The following is a 15676-nucleotide window of genomic DNA, read 5'->3' on the forward strand; positions in this document are numbered from 1 at the left end:
AATTCTTTCTTAGCTGTCTCCCAGGGTTCTTCCTGATTCCAGTCTATTCTGGCTTGCTGGCTTATTTTCCTGGTGTGTTTGTGTCACAGGAGGATCTCTACTTTCCCTGCTAACATTAACAAAAGATGTCCCATTTTGTGCTTCATTTTTATCAAGACAAAAAAAACGTCTTGTGACCCTGAGACTCTGGAGGCTAGGTGGGGCTAGCCTTTGATTTCTTCAGAGACCTTCCTCTGCGCCGTTCCCTGTTCCCTTTGTCCTCATGACTCATGCAACCAGATTGTATCTCCTCCGTGACCACAAGAGTTAGTATTACTAAGTTGAATGTCAGGTGGCATGATAATGGCTAGCACATAGTGCTTATTGTATAATGGCTGTGTTTTGGTCACTTTGCATATATTGGCCAGTCCTTAAAAGGACCCTGAAAGATGGGTAATAACCCTGTTTTATTAGGAATCCAAACCATAAAGTAGTTTGTCCAAGGGTCACAAAAATGATAAGTAGCAGGCCTAGAATTCCTGTGTAGATGGTCTGGCTCTAAAGTTGGCATTTACAACTAGCAATGATGACTGAACAGAGGTGTGCCTGAAAAGGGTCTTTGGAGATCTGCTCTCATCACACCTGGTATTTAACTTGCTGTTTAACCCGGTCTAAAGTTTTCAGCTTTTCCTTTTCTATGAGAGGCTCTGAAACAAGCCTACCTACCTTTTGCTGAAATCCCTGCCTCTACATGAAGTATTAATTCCCTCAAGAGTTTTCAGACAAAGAAAGATAATGAGTTAATTCCCAAAGATCTTGAAGAGATGGTGGGAGGAATTGCCTCCCATTTGTTCTTTACAGTTTTCTAGGTCCATTCTGGTTTTACCTCTAGTGGTTAAATACATGGATAATTGTACATAGTAGTCTAACCTATGGAAATTCCTCCTGGAATGTTAGATCAATCTCTATCCTTCATCAGAGCTTTCAGAGCCACTTTGTGATTTTCCAAGCCTTTAAGTCATTACCCAAACAATTGTTGCCTGCATGAGCTCTAAAGTGATTCCATGAACACAGTTGTTGCTGCCACCTTGACTGTCATGATTCTCTGGCAAATTCCTGGATTCAACTAAATTCTATTCTGCACCTGCCCCCTCATAAAGCAGTGTTTTGGGGGTGGGGAGAGCCTTGAATCCTGTTAAACACTATGTACTCAGCCAAGACACTTGCGTGTATCCTCACATGCCAAGCCTAGAGGTGACCCTTGAGAGGTGCAACTATTTTTTTCTCAAGGAAAGGTTTTTAAATCTTACTGAAGTATAGGTGATGTACAGTGTTAATTTCTATTGTACAGCAGAGTGACTTATATTGACATATATTCTTTTTCATGTTCTTTTCTGTTCTGGTTTATCACAGGATAGAGAATGTAGCTCCCTGTGCTGTACAGTAGGACTTTGTCCATGCATTCTACGTGTAATAGTGTGCATATTACTAGTCCCAAACAGCCGATCCTGCTGTCCATCCCTAACAACCCTAAGTCTGTTCTGTATGTCTTTGAGTCTGTTTCTGTTTCACGAGTATGTTCATTTGTGTCATTTTGGGATTTTTTCTTTTTCTTTTTTGGATGTGCAACACAGCATGCAGGTCCTAGCCTCTCTGGCCAGGGATCATGTCCACACCCTCTGCAGTGGAAGCACAGATTCTTAACCACTGGACCACACCAGGGAAGTCCCTTTGTAGACATTTTTGGTGTGACATGGCCATGGTGACTGGTGTGTGTGTGTGTATATATAAGCTCATAGTCTATAATTTTTATTGGAGTATAGTTGATTTAATCTAGTTTTGATTTGCATTTCTTTAACAGTGTGATGAGCATCTTTTCATCTGCCTATTGGCCATTTGTATGTTTTCTTTGGAGACACGTCTGTTTAGGTATTCTGCCCATGTTTCAGTTGGGTGGTTTTTTTCTTGCAGTGGAATTGGATTACCTGTTTGTATATTTCGGAAATTAATCCCTTGTCAGTCTCATCATTTGCAAATATCTTCCAGTACATAGGTTGTCTTTTAGTTCTGTTTCTGGTTTTCTTTGCTGTATAGAAGCTTGTAAGTTTGATTAGGTCCCATTTGTTTATTTTTGCTTTTATTTCTGTTGTCTTGGGAGACTACCCTAAGAAACCATCCGTATGATTTGTGTCAGAATGTTTTGCATGTGTTCTCTTTTAGGAGATTTATGATGTCTTAAAATTGTCACCTCCCTAGTGACTCAGATGGTAAAGAGTCTGCCTGCAATGCAGGAGACCTGGGTTCAATCGCTGGGTTGGGGAGATCCCCTGGAGAAGGAAATGGCAACCCACTGCAGTATTTTTGCCTGGAAAATTCCATGGACGGAGAAGCCCTGGTACAGTCCTTGGGGTCACAGAAAGTCAGACAGGACTAAGTGATTTTCACATACATATGTTTGTCTGTAAGCCATTTGAGTTCTTTTTGTGGCTCAGCTGGTAAAGAATCTGCCTGCCATGCGGGAGACCTGGGTTCAGTCCCTGGGTTGGAAGATCCCCTAGAGAAGGGAAAGGCTACTCCAGTATTCTGGCCTGGAGAATTCCGTGGATTGTATAGTCCATGGGCTCTCAAAGAGTCAGACACGACTGAGTGACTTTCACTTTGTGTATGGTGTGAGGTGTGTTCTACCTTCTTGGATTTACGTGAGACTGTCCAGCTTTTCCAACACAGCTTGCTGAAGATACTTTCCTTCATTCTATATTCTTGTTTCTTTGTCAAAGATGAGTTGTCCATAGGTGTTATGTGTTTACTTCTGGACTCTGTTTTGTTCCATTGATTCATATGTCTGTCTTTGTGCCGGCATCAAGCTGTTTTGATTACTGTAGCTTCGTAGTGTTGTCTGATGTCTGGGAGGGTTATGCCTCCTGCTTTGTTCTTTTCCCTAAGGATTGCTTTGGCAGGTCTGGGTCTTTTATGGTTCCATATAAATTTTAGAGTTTGTTCTAGTTCCTGTGAGAAATGTCATGGGTAATTTGATAAGGATCACATTAAATCTAAATAGATTGCTTTGGGTAGCATGGTCAGAAAAAAAATGAAAATTTTCAGGAAACTTGAGTTGATCCTAGACTAGCCATCAGAGGGGAAAAAATGAAATTGGATCCTTTCTTTGTTTCTTACAGCAAAATTAGTTTCTGGCAACTGAAAGATTTAAATATAAGAGCACTAGAAAAAAAACATGAGATTTAAAAATACGTTCATCAGGATTTCCCTGATGGTCCAGTGGTTAATAATTTGCCTGCCAGTGCAGGAGACATGAGTTCCCTGGTCTGGGAACATTCCACATGTCTTGGGGCAACCAAGCCTGAGCACCACAACTCCTGAAGCCCACACACAGCAACAAAGGCCCAGCACAGCCACAAGTACATTTTAAACTATATGCTTACATATCAGGGGAATTCCCTGGCACTCCTTGGGACTCCATGCTTTCACTGCCAAAGGTACAGGTTCCATCATGGGTCAGGGAACTTAAGATCTTGTGCTGTGTGGCAATAAATGAATGAGTGATAGGGACTCAGAAAAATAGGCAAAAGGTATAAATAGCTCCAGGGAAGCAAAAATAAATGACTAATAAAACGTGGAGAAGTGTTTGATTTTATTCATCGGGAAATACAAATTGTTGGGTAAGCACTCATCAGAGTGTGGGGGAAATGGGCCCTCAAACATGGTGTTATCAATTGAACTTCATAGAAGGCAACTTGAGGCAATTCTGCTGAGTATTAATCTTAAAGATTTGGTTACAAATATATGAAATGCTGATCATACAGGGATATTCTTTTCAGTGTTTTTTGCCTGTAGCAAAATGTTGGATACTATCAAGGTTCTAAGTATATCCGTGGAATATCCCCCCTGCAATGAAAGACTGGAGAGATACAGAATAGTCCTCAATATATGTGAAAAAAATTTCTAGACAGTGGATTCCATGGTATCCTATTACACACATATATGTATATAGTATTATTAAGTATGTATGTATATATGCAGTCCAGTGGTTAAGACTGCTTCCACTGCAGGGCATGGATTCAATTCCTAGTTGGGGAACTGAGATCCCACATGCCATGTGGTGTGGCCAAAAAAAGAATACATAAACATGAGCACGCATAGAATATTTTAGGAAGGACACATAAGAAACTGGTAATAATGGTTGTCTCAAGGAAGGACCCAGGTTGCTGATATCTTCTGGTACTTTATAAATACTGTACCATATGCATTTTTTTTAGCTAAAATGACTAGGATTAAGGAACAAAAACCAGAAGTGCATTCATTCAGCCAGGCATGCACTGAGTTATATATTCAGTTCTATGACAATTATGTATCACTTTCATGTCTTGTTTTCTGAGGTTTCTTTTCTCCACAGTAAAATTGTGAGCTCTCTTCCAAGACAAGAACCTGCATAGCCAGGGGCTCAATAATTACTAATAATTGACAGAAAGAACCCTCTGAGGTGTGCTATTCCCTCACCGAATTCTTTCAAATTCTCTGCGCCTTCTCTGCCACAGTCGTTCTGTAGATTCCCTTTGGATGTTTGAATCCAGATATCATGCCCCCTTGTAGGTAACTTTAGTGGAACCAGTTGGGTAGGAGAGGTTAGGAGTGTGTCTGCAAATCTAGTCTGAGATAGCTCGCTTGCTAGCTCAGTTGGGGATGACAAACTCCTAACCTTTCTGATTCCATTCTTAATTCAAATACGGGAGGGAGGCGGACTCTTTAAGAACTGTTGTGACGGCCCCGCCCTTTTAAGAGATCAGCTGAATCTGTGAGTCACATGACTCCAGCGTCTCTTCCGCCCTCTGAAGTTGGGACCACATGAGCGGCTATGAAAAGCCTAGCCGGGGTTGGGGGTTCTGTGCCCTCAGCCCCGTGCTCCTGAGTCTACTGATGGCAGCTCCACTTGGCCTGCTAGGGGAGGAGACCCGCCAGGTGAGGGGCTACAGCAATAGGTGTTTCAGCATATGCTGCCTTGAAGGGTGGTTGGAATCTAGGACAACGGAAGGGTGGGGATGAAAGGTGCTTGCATTGACGAGTCGGGGCAGCCGTGGGTCACGGTACAGGATTATGGAGTAGGACGGATGTGGTAGAATCTGGACCCTGACTTAGCCCTGAGTCAGCCAGGTCCAAGCAAGTGTTGGATTTTTTCCTTCCTCTCAGCAGTGTGCCCTGATCTCTCCTCCAGGGTTAGGGCAGTTTGGGCTCTCCCTGCCTCTCCTCCAACCCATGTCTGCCCTTGACAGTGAGGTTCTCTTAGCTCCCACAAACATTCCTCTTGCACTCTTTCCCCATCATTTTGCAAGCCCCCTCTCATCCCCAGACATCTTTGTCCTGTGTCTCTCCCTGACCCTGTTCCCCTGACCAGCTTCTACTCCTTGTTCCAGGTGTCTCTGAAGGTCATCTCTAACAGGCTGGACTTTTCCCAGAACCTGCTTCACATTCGGGCAGTGGGCACCAATTCCACGCTGCACTATGTGTGGAGCAGCCTGGGTCCCCCAGCAGTGCTGTTGGTGGCCACCAACACCCCCAACAGCACCCTGAGTGTCAACTGGAGCCTCCTGCTCTCCTCTGATCCTGACGGGGGCCTGATGGTGCTCCCTGAGGAGAGCATCCAATTTTCTTCTGCCCTTGTCTTTACCAGGGTGAGGAGGTTGGGGGAGATCCGAGGGGAAGAGTGCAGAGGAGAGGGTTCATTCTAGAGGGAGAAATTGAAGACTGGGAGTAGGTGAAGTAGAGTCGTGTGTGAGAGCCTGGGGTGGGGCCAGTGAGTGCGGGGTCGTGATTCAGGAGAAAGGTGGACTCGGGCAAACCTTGTCCCTCCCCACCCCTTCCCCTCTCCCCCCACAGCTGTTTGAGTTTGACAGCACCAACATGTCTGATGCGGCCTCAAGGCCTCTGGGAAAATCATATCCCCCGTACTCCTTGGCCAATTTCTCCTGGAACAACATCACTGACTCACTGGATCCTGCCACCCTCAGCGCCACATTTCGAGGCCATCCCATTCGCGACCCCACTGGGGCTTTTACCAATGGCAGCCTGGCCTTCAGGGTAAGGATATAGGGAATTTGAACTCGAAAGGCTGGTTTATGAGGGTGGGAGTTAATGATAGGGGTCGCCTTCAAACATATGCATACACCTGCTTCCCACCTCTCCCATGCCTCTTCCATCTTAGGTCCAGGCCTTCTCCACATCTGGCCGACCAGCCCAACCCCCTCGCCTCCTGCACTCGGCGGACACCTGCCAGCTAGAGGTGGCCCTGGTTGGGGCCTCTCCCCGGGGAAACCGCTCCCTGTTTGGGCTGGAGGTAGCCACCTTGGGCCAGGGTCCTGGCTGCCCCTCAATGCAGGAGCAGCACTCCATCGATGACGAGTATACCCCTGCTGTGTTCCAGGTGAGGCTTCCAGCAGAAAAGCAGACAGGTGGGCGTGTGAAGGGGGACTCTATCAGGACCTCAGAATCATTCAACAATTTACTATTTAGCAATACTTCATTCAGTTCCTTTAAGTGCTGAATGCTATGCTAATGCATTTAGCCCAGAGGAAAGGCGGTGCAGTGTGACTCTTGCTCTGACTGGTGGGATGTGCAAGGGCCTGGGGTCCCAGAGTGGGGAGCTGGTGCAGGCTTGCTGAGTGTTGAGACTGGGAAAGGACTCCGTGCCACCCAGCTGTGAGTTCTAGAACCAGGCCTAGGATTCAGGACCGCTCATGACAGAGGGAGGCTGTGAAAGGGCAGGGGAACAGAAGGGCCAAGCATCTGTTGTCTTCCTCAACCTGTGTGTTTGCGTTTCTCCTCAGCTGGACCAGCTGCTATGGGGCTCCCTCCCATCAGGCTTCATGCAGTGGCGACCAGTGGCTTTCTCCCAGAAGCGGGGCAGCCGGGACTCAGCCATGCCCTGCCAATCTTCCCCGCTTCACCCCACCTTGGCATACCTTCTCCCCCAGTCACCCATCGTCCGAGCCTTCTTTAAGACCCAGGACCACTCCTGTGCCTTCAATCTGACATTTGGGGCTTCCACAGGCCCTGGCTACTGGGACCAACACTACCTCAGCTGGTGAGAGTCAAGGCCTGGGCCATGGGTTTGGGAGGTTGCAGTGGAGGAAGGCTAGGCCTCTCGGCCTTCCCTCCTAAGCCTGACTCCCTCTCTTTCTCACTCTGCTTGCTCTAGGTCCGTGCTCCTGGGTGTGGGCACCCCTCCAGTGGATGCCTTGTCCCCACTAGTCCTAGGCATCATGGCAGTGGCCCTAGGTGCTCCAGCACTCATGCTGCTGGCAGGAGGCCTGTTTCTGCTGCTGGGCCGCAAGCGGGACTCTGAATACCAGTCCATAAATTGAGGCCTGCTCTCTAGAGGAAAGGACATTACTGGACCTGCCTTGCTGGTCTGCAGGTTTGAGGGTCAGTATTCCCAGCCAGCTCCTCCTCTTCCGTATCTTCCTTTTTGGTAGAACCTCAGATCAGCCTCAACTTCCTGGGGGACCCAGGTGGGGCTTCCTTCCAACTCTGAGGAGGGACCAGACACAGAATGATTGCTAGAGGGAGGGTCCCCTCCATGTGGCCTCCCCGTTGCTCCACCATCCCATTTCCCTTGAATGGGACTCACAGGCCTAAATGAGAGAGGCCTTCTGACTGTTTGGTGCCCTGGAAGGCATGAAATAGACTAGTTTTTTTCCCACAGGGCTTGTCTCTCAATGTGATGCGTTGTTGGGCAGGTTTGGACCTGGTTCCAGGGAATGAGAGGGCTGGAGGAGGGGCGTAGAAGGCAAGTTCTTTTTGAAGCCTCATTTCCTCATCAGGCCTAGTTCTCTCCCTTGCCATGGGACCAGGCTCCTGCCAGCCACTCTTCAATATGTAGAGCTGGGAGGTTTCTGGTGCAGTTTGAATCAAACAAGGAAGGGACACTTGAGGTTGAGGGGCAAACCCGACAGAAGAGCCAAGAAAGTCTGTGGTATTAATCGTTTATTATTATATACACATTCAGACGGGGTTAACATCAACCACCATGCCTTCCAACCACTCCCAGCCACCACACGTGTGGGCATGCACGCACATACACACACACACACACACACACACACACCTCTTAGGAAGCAGGTTTCCCTGTCTGCTCCTCTTCCCACAGGAGAGAGATGACTGGGCACTTTGGAGGTGCAAAGTTACAGGGACCTAAAGGGTTGGAAGAGAGGAGTCAGCCACTCTGGGCTGGAGCAGCTGCAACTGACTTGGCTGAGGCTAAAGGGCCTATGAAGGCCAGTCATGGACGGTCCTGAACCCAGGTCCCCAGAAGGGTTTTCACCAAACAGGAAAGTCCTATTGGATCTGATGCCCAGCCTTCACCTAAGGCATAGGCAATGTTTCCAGTCTCTTGGAGGCCCTCTGCTTAGACACCCAGCACAGAAACGGTCAGAGTTTTGGCTATGCCCTGCCGGCTGCCTCAGGCAGGAGGCTGCAGAGTGGGGAGCAGAGTCCAGTCTCTGTGGGCCCTGGTGGCAGCAGTCAGAGGCTGCTAAGAAAGGAACCATGCCTCTGCCCCTGATCCCGTGTCCTCAGCATGGGACAGGAACATGGCTGTCCACCTCTTTCCCTGAAAGACTGTTTAAGTCCCTCCCACATAATTGTCCCAGGCTCCTAAGATGAAGGGGAGCACCCCACACTCTGATTGGATGGCACCCCTGTCAGGGCAGTAGGGAGGTTCATCCCACCCAGGGACAAAGCGGGTGGGGCAGCTCAGCCCCGGGAGCGGGGCCTGTAGTCTGAGGCAGAGCGGGCGTGGTCAGGGTAGTCCAGGCGGCTCTCGGAGGCAGTGAGCATGCGTTCGGGCTCCACCACGAACATGTAGTAGAAGTTCCACAGCAGCATGGACAGCAGAGGCAGGAACGTCAGGCCGTAGCCAAAGCCTCGGAAGGAGCGGCCCACAGCGAAGGTCAGCCAGTATATGAGCCTGGGAGGCGAGAAAAGGTCGGGCTTTCCTTGAGAGAAGTGCATCAGCGAACAGGTTGATGATACGGAGAGTGGAAAGTGAGGGAGGCAGATGGGGGTTGGTTGGCACAACTGATACCTCTAAAAACAACCAGTGTTCATGCACTGACATATGTGCCAGGCATGGTACTAATGACTTGAGGGGCACTATTTAATTTAGACCTCACATCTCTATGAAGCGTGTATATTATTCACCTCCCTCTTTGTATACTTCTCAAATTTGAATTAAAAAGTTTTGAGTAGGCAATATACATTTACACGGTTCAAACTTCAAAGGCACCAGTGAATATAGTAAAACGTTTTCCTTTACTGATTCCCAGATACTCTGTTCTCTTCCTTCACCTCCTCACCTCTATTCTACTCCCACCCCAGACATCATCCGTTATTATGGTTTCTTGTACATCGTGAAGTTTTCTGTGTATATAAGCAAGAAAATTTATGTTTTCCTCCCCTGCCTCTTTTTTTTTTTTTTTTTTGAGGTTTGGGAGCATACTATTCCATTGGGGTCACAGAGTCGGACATGACTGAGCAACTAAACTGAACTGAACTGAGCATACTATAGAGACTATTCTGCACATTGACTTTTTCCCCCCATTTAATGCATCTTGGAGATTATGTCATTGTGTGTGTGTGTGATCCATTGCTCAGTTGTGTCCGACTCCTTGAGACTCCATGGGCTGTAGCCCACCAGGCTCCTCCTCTGTACATGGAACTTTCCAGGTAAGGATACTGGAGTGGATTGCCATTTCCTACTCCAGGGGATCTTTCCAACCCAGGGACTGAACCCACATCTCCTGCATTGGCAGGTGGATTCTTTACCACTGACCCACCTGAGAAGCAATTGTGTCGTATCAGTATATAAAGAGCTTCATTATTTCGCAGCTACAGTACATTCCATTGTGTTTATTTCCCCTTTTATAGATGGAGAAACTAAGATTCCAAAAGGTTAAGACGGGTCCAATGTCACATATTGGCTAAACAGTAAAACCATGATTTGAACCCATGCCTGTTCATCAGCCTCTCTCCTGCCATTTTAGAGGGGCTGAGGGAAAGAAGAGACTAAGGAAGCCAGCTTCAAGAGAGCTTGAAGCCCAGAGGGATGAATCAGGCACAACTAAATTTCCCCTTTTGGAAGATCCATTCAAAAATACACACCCCTCAGTGGGAGGAGGGCAGCGGTTTCCTCTTAACTTACGAAGGCCCATCTATTACAAAATTGAGATGCCCCTATATTTTTACCTGTAATAGAGGGAAGAGTACATGCTGCCAGTAACTTGCCCATAAAGAAGGACCCTGGATGAGAGAGGGAAGGGACTGGGGTTCTAGTCCTGCCTCTGCTGCTGACAGACCTATGCAACTCTTCTCCCCCAGTCTGTAGTTACTTCCTCTCATAGTCATTTTCTCTCTGTAAAACGGGTAAGATGGACCAGACAACCGCTGGTCCTTTAGCTCCCTGATGATTCTTGCTGCTTAAACCAAATTAAACCAACTTCTTATCTGAGATCAGTGTTCCCTGAGAAGGAGATGGGAGGTTGAGTTACATGAGCAGGAACATATTTATCTTGGAAAACATCTTCTGGAAGAGCACGCACGGCTGCATGACGGTCAGGAGACTTGCAGGACAGATGACCATTAGACTACACTTAGAAGGGACAGGAAGACAGATGTTAGCTTAATAGGAAGAATGCTTTAGCAGTTAAAGCCACCTGGAATCCTGTATGGAAAATAACAGGACTTCCCTAGTGGTCTGGTGGTTTAAGGACCCACCTGCCAATGCAGGGGACACAGGTTCGATCCCTGCTCCAGGATGCTGAAGCATGGTCCTACATGCTGTGGGACCCCTAAGCCCCTGTGCCACAACTACTGAGCCCCAGCCCTGGAGCCTGCGAGCCCCAGTCGCTGAGCCCACATGCTGCAACCACTGAAGCTCGCGTGCTTTGAGCCTGTGCTCCGAAACAAGCCCACACGCTGCAGCTAGAGAAAGCCCTTGCTCAGAAACAAAGACCCAGCACAGCCATAAGTAAATAAATATGATAAAATATTTTTAAAAAGAAAATAACAAAAGGAAATGTATTAGGGGGAAGAAATGGAAAGATCTGCCTTTCTGAAAGACTTCAGAAATTCAAGGGTACCTTTCTGGGTTAACATAGTTTACATGAAAATACCCCTAAGGATCTTCAAATTCTAAATGAAAGAGTAATGAGGCTGCTATGAGACCTATGTGCCCTCAGTTTGGATGAACAGGACAATCCCATGACCAGCCCCCACCCCCTCCCATTTGACAAGCAGAATTTCCTACCTAGATGGAAAGAGACAGGCTAGAGAAGGGACCAGGACCATTTAGCAAAGTAAGCACTGGGAGAGTAGACTGTTGGGAGTCAGAATTGAGAGCTATTGTCAAAGATCTGAATTGACTAGAAAATTCCAGAGGTTAGAATCAGGGCAGAAGTTTTCAGCACAATATAAAAGAGAACTTTATAAAAACTAGGACTTTTGATAAATAAGACTGCCTTACAAAGAACAAAGCATTTGGTCACAGGGGATGTTCAACCAATGTTCAGCCAATGGCCACCCGACCAGAGTGTCATAGAGGAGTGGTTGCAATGGGTGGGAAGTTGGTCTAGGTGACACCCGAAAGCCCTTCCCTTCCCGTTCTAGGTTGATATATGTGTCTTACGAAAGACATAGGAGCTGCCAGGTGAGGTAAAGTGCAAGGCAAAAAGTGGACTCAACTTTCCAGGGTGCACATTTGGGCTGATTCAGAATCCAGAATCTCCCCGGCTCTCCAGACATTCGGATGCCCAGGTCCCTTAAGCACCACTACTTCCCCTTGTGCCCCACCCCCAGCCCCAGCTCACCGGGAGATGGCAAAGAGACCAGTGAGTAGAGGGAGCAGTTTGAGGGCATCTTGAGGCAGGTAGGTGGAAAGCACGGCCAGGTTGAAGAAGTAGAGGATGAAGAGCTGGACCGACTGGGCCACATATTGCCGGTGGATCTCCACCTCCCGCCGTGGCTCCCCAAAGGGCCGAAGGGCAGCAAAGCACAGCAGGCTCAGCCCGTACACCAGGATCCCTGGGTGGGGTTGGAGAACACACAGGATCAGGTGAGGAAGCAGGCGGCAGAGTCTGTAGCATGGGCATGGGCTCTGCACCCTGGGTGGGGCTGAGGTGGTCCTGAGTGGAGGTGGGCACACAGGGTGACAGGGTGTGGGAGGCCCTGAGGGTCCAGGTCTAGTGATGGAAACTTTCCTGCTCTCCAAGTCAGGCAGGCCCTACCCTCCAGCCCAACTCCCAGATGCCCCCTCCCTACCCACAGGGCCCAGGCTCACCCAGTACAATGGGGAAGGTGGCAAAGACCCCACAGCGCAAGGTGTAGATGAGGCGGGAACTCATGGTCGGCAGGCGTGGGGCATCGAAGGGCAGGAAGGCGTACGCCCCGTAGAGCAGGCAGGGGAAGAGGATGAGGGCGGCTCCCACTGAGGCCATGGCCCTCAGCGCCTCTCGGCCTCCACAGCCCCCACAGCCCCCACAGGAGTGGCCAGGCGGCTTCACCACTGCTTCGGCCCACTTGCACTCCGGGGGCTCAGGGTGGGTGGCCCGGGGAGGCAGGAAGGTCCGGCGGTGCTCGCCCTCACTGGCCTCACAGCACACAACGAGGTCCTCCTGGGGCCGCCGCTCAATGCACTGTAGGTCGATGGGCACGAAGGCCCGGGCTGCCTTCTCGGGCAGCAAGCTGGCTTCATCTTCAGGCAACTCCTCTAGTTTGGTGGGTGGCTCTGACTCGGGGGGCTCAGGCTCAATGTTCCTCCAGCCCGGGGGATCTGGGAACGGGGCACTGGGCTGGGGTCCAGTTCCCCAAGGCAAAGTGGCAGCCTCACTTACTGTGCTGTCTAGACCATCCTCGGTCCCCTCTCTGGCTGTGGGAGACTCAGCTGAAGACCCCACTCTAGAGGACTCAGCTCCAAGGGACTCAACCTCATCTTCCCCTTCCAGCTTCCGGCCATTGGGGACCAAGGCCTGGGGTGGGCTCTTCTCCAGGGTCTCAGGCCCCTTCACTTCCAGCAGGGCCAGGGTCTCGGGTTCTGTCATCCTGGGACCTGACTTCTGAAGTCTATCACAAAGTCATGTCACCCTGGAGGGAGCAGAGTGAAGTTCTGTCAGAAGCTGCCATCCTCTGGCCCTTAGGAGGGGTTGATAGAACTGCAACTCTCCAGGGCAGCTGGCCTCACAGGCTTTAGCCCCTTCTGGGATCTTAGAGAGAACCTGATCTGAAGGAAGGTGTTCAAACAGTTGGAGGCAGGAGAGAAGTGAGCAGCTGAAATGGAGGCACCCTTTCGACATCAAATGCTATTCAGCAGGAGAGGGTGAGTCAGGGGGCACAGGCCCTGGCAGCTATGGCCTCAGCCAGCCTCTACCCACGCCTTCTACCCACTCCACCAAAACCCCTGGGGTCATGGCCACCCTAACACAGGAATAGGAGGAAAGGGAGATATTTAGAATTTTGCCAAGGGCTTTCTTCCCATGAAGGAGCTTGTGAACAGAGAAGCTGCCCCTTCTCCTCCACACCTCCCCTTCCCATGCAGATCCCCAGCTGGAACTTTCCCGGCAGCTGACACCCATGATTTACCAAGAGATCTGTCCCAAGGAGCTGGCAGTGGCAGTGCACCCTGGTCTTTTGTCTCCAATCTGGATACTTGGTCTGTTTCCAAACTTCTCAGTAACCCACCCCCTACGTCTCTGGAGGGCCCGGGTGGATCCATTCTGACCTCTAAGTCTAATGAAGGTTGTTTCCCATGCCTCCTCTCTGATCTTTGTCCCCTCCCTGCTGTCCTCCATCTCACTGCTTCTGGATGGGGCTGATTTCCCTCTCTTTACCTCCCCAAGGACCTCCTACCCCCTACTGTGTGGACCCATGACACCCTCTTACTTTCCATCTGGAGAGAGGTAGAGGGTCCCCAGCGTCCAGGAAGGAGCTGCCCAGCTCTTCTGCTGGCTCTGCAAGTATTCCTTTCGGTCTCCCTCCCTTTACCTGTGTCTCCAAACCTGTCTGACCAGAGCAGGTGGGGCCCAGTTTAAAGGGGAAGGCCCCGCCCTGCTGAATCTGCCGACAAAAAAAGCATTAAAGGAGGACGTCATGCTTTCTGAGCCTAGAGGTGTGTGTTCTGGGAACATGGGATGTGTAGGAACTCCCAGCACAGGAAAGCAAAGGGGGCAGAGTGGGTTTCTGCATCAAAGGGCTCTTGAAATAGATTGGGATACCCCAAAAGAAGTAGAATTACTACCCTTATTCATTCAGTATTTACTGGGCACCTATTATTAGTTAGGCACTATTCTAGGGACAGACACAGGAAAGAACAAGATGACAGGCAAAGTCTCTGTGCTTAAAACCTGGCTCTATTGGGGTAACAGATAATCAAGAAGCCCAGCAACTAAACCAACATGACAATATCAATAGGGAGACACCTCTTTGCCAAAGTGATCGTTGAGCTGTGACCTGATGGGAAATCTGGAGAATAAGTGTTCCAGACAGAGGAACAGCAAGTGAAGGGCCAATGAGTGGGAAAGACAGGTTGTTTCAGGACAGAAAGGTCAGCTGATGTCCAAAAAGGGAATTTATGTTCCCACTACAGCGTGTACATGGGTCCACTGAACACTTTGCTTTTTAGGTTAGGTTTAAGGTTAAGAACAGAGAAGGCAATGGCAACCCACTCCAGTACTCTTGCCTGGAAAATCCCATGGACGGAGGAGCCTGGTAGGCTACAGTCCATGGGGTCTTGAAGAATCAGATAGGACTGAGCGACTTCACTTTCACTTTTCACTTTCATGCATTCGAGAAGGAAATGGCAACCCACTCCAGTGTTCTTGCCTGGAGAATCCCAGGGACTGCGGAGCCTGGTGGGCTGCCATCTATGGGGTCGCACAGAGTTGGACACGACTGAAGCGACTTAGCAGCAGCAGCAGCAAGATTAAGAAAGCAATAGGAATCCAAGGTGATCTTTCCCATGGAAAGACCAGGCCGGCAGAAACATAAGGCACATGCAAACATAAGCAACAATGTTGCTTCTCATTCCTGTGGATCTTTTCCCCTAAAGTCATTTGAGCTTTATGGGGGGAGGGGCAGTGTCTGAGTTGCTCATGCCTGCGTCTCCAGAACCCAGAACTGTGGCTGGAAGACGGCAGGGGTTCAATAAATGTTTGCTGGGCTGGTTGGAGATTAACAGCAAATGGAAATCTTTGAGTTGGGGTAGGGGAACTGAAGGGCCCAGGTACAGAAGTTCTGTATTGGATGGCCTTTCTCTTATGTCATGCTTGACTGTCCAAGAAATTTTTCACATACACGTTTTTTGTTTAATAGGGAAAAAGGGAGAATTTGAATCAATCTATCCAGTAATCTGAAAGAGGCTCGGCTCAAACGGATGGGCCAAATGACCACTGTCGGACAAAGCAAAGTCATGCTCCTAGCTGTGAGCCCATCTGCCCAGATCCAGCTTAGCCTCAGCACCCTCACCGCAGAGGCCAGTGCTTGTTGTCTGGTTGTCGGGAGGCTGTGTTAATAAAGTTTTTCGCAAGGGCTCACCGAAGCCGAAAAGAGGCGAGGCTGCCCAGAGTTAGTTCTGGCAACTTCCTGGGAGGGAAAAAGAGTTTCGCGAGATTTGGTAGCAGCAGGCCACTGGCCCGCCACC

General features: G+C 49.3%; 2 protein-coding genes across 3 annotated transcripts; one reads left to right on the top strand and one right to left on the bottom strand.

The window, feature by feature from the left end:
- Positions 1-4788: 4788 nt before the first annotated feature.
- Positions 4789-9443, top strand: GLMP (glycosylated lysosomal membrane protein). 2 transcript variants are annotated; one of them, XM_027530339.1, is made up of 6 exons: positions 4789-4953; positions 5406-5663; positions 5869-6069; positions 6194-6412; positions 6816-7072; positions 7187-9443. In XM_027530339.1, exons 1-6 carry the CDS (start codon positions 4840-4842, stop codon positions 7350-7352), a joined length of 1215 nt encoding a protein of 404 aa, XP_027386140.1. In that variant the 5' UTR covers positions 4789-4839; the 3' UTR covers positions 7353-9443. The 2 variants fall into 2 exon arrangements, with proteins under 2 accessions (XP_027386140.1, XP_027386144.1); XM_027530343.1 differs by lacking the exon at positions 5406-5663 and having other exon boundaries at positions 4795-4953.
- Positions 7958-14040, bottom strand: TMEM79 (transmembrane protein 79). Its single transcript, XM_027530346.1, has 4 exons — positions 13921-14040; positions 12323-13125; positions 11853-12066; positions 7958-8956 (listed from the first exon to the last, which is right to left on the bottom strand). The coding sequence occupies exons 2-4, from the start codon at positions 13080-13082 to the stop codon at positions 8743-8745; spliced, it is 1188 nt and encodes a 395-aa protein (XP_027386147.1). The 5' UTR covers positions 13083-13125; positions 13921-14040; the 3' UTR covers positions 7958-8742.
- Positions 14041-15676: the final 1636 nt, after the last annotated feature.

Source organism: Bos indicus x Bos taurus, chromosome 3 (genome assembly GCF_003369695.1).
Source record: "Bos indicus x Bos taurus breed Angus x Brahman F1 hybrid chromosome 3, Bos_hybrid_MaternalHap_v2.0, whole genome shotgun sequence".
Lineage (NCBI taxonomy): Eukaryota > Metazoa > Chordata > Mammalia > Artiodactyla > Bovidae > Bos > Bos indicus x Bos taurus.

Coding starts and splice junctions, on each gene's coding strand:
- GLMP (XM_027530339.1), top strand. CDS start 4,840: ATGAGCGGCTATGAAAAGCCTAGCCGGGGTTGGGGGTTCTGTGCCCTC. Junction 5,664..5,868: donor CTGCCCTTGTCTTTACCAGG/GTGAGGAGGTTG, acceptor CTCCCCCCACAG/CTGTTTGAGTTTGACAGCAC. Junction 6,070..6,193: donor ATGGCAGCCTGGCCTTCAGG/GTAAGGATATAG, acceptor CTTCCATCTTAG/GTCCAGGCCTTCTCCACATC.
- TMEM79 (XM_027530346.1), bottom strand. CDS start 13,082: ATGACAGAACCCGAGACCCTGGCCCTGCTGGAAGTGAAGGGGCCTGAG. Junction 12,067..12,322: donor CACCTTCCCCATTGTACTGG/GTGAGCCTGGGC, acceptor AACCCCACCCAG/GGATCCTGGTGTACGGGCTG. Junction 8,957..11,852: donor GGTCTCTTTGCCATCTCCCG/GTGAGCTGGGGC, acceptor CTCGCCTCCCAG/GCTCATATACTGGCTGACCT.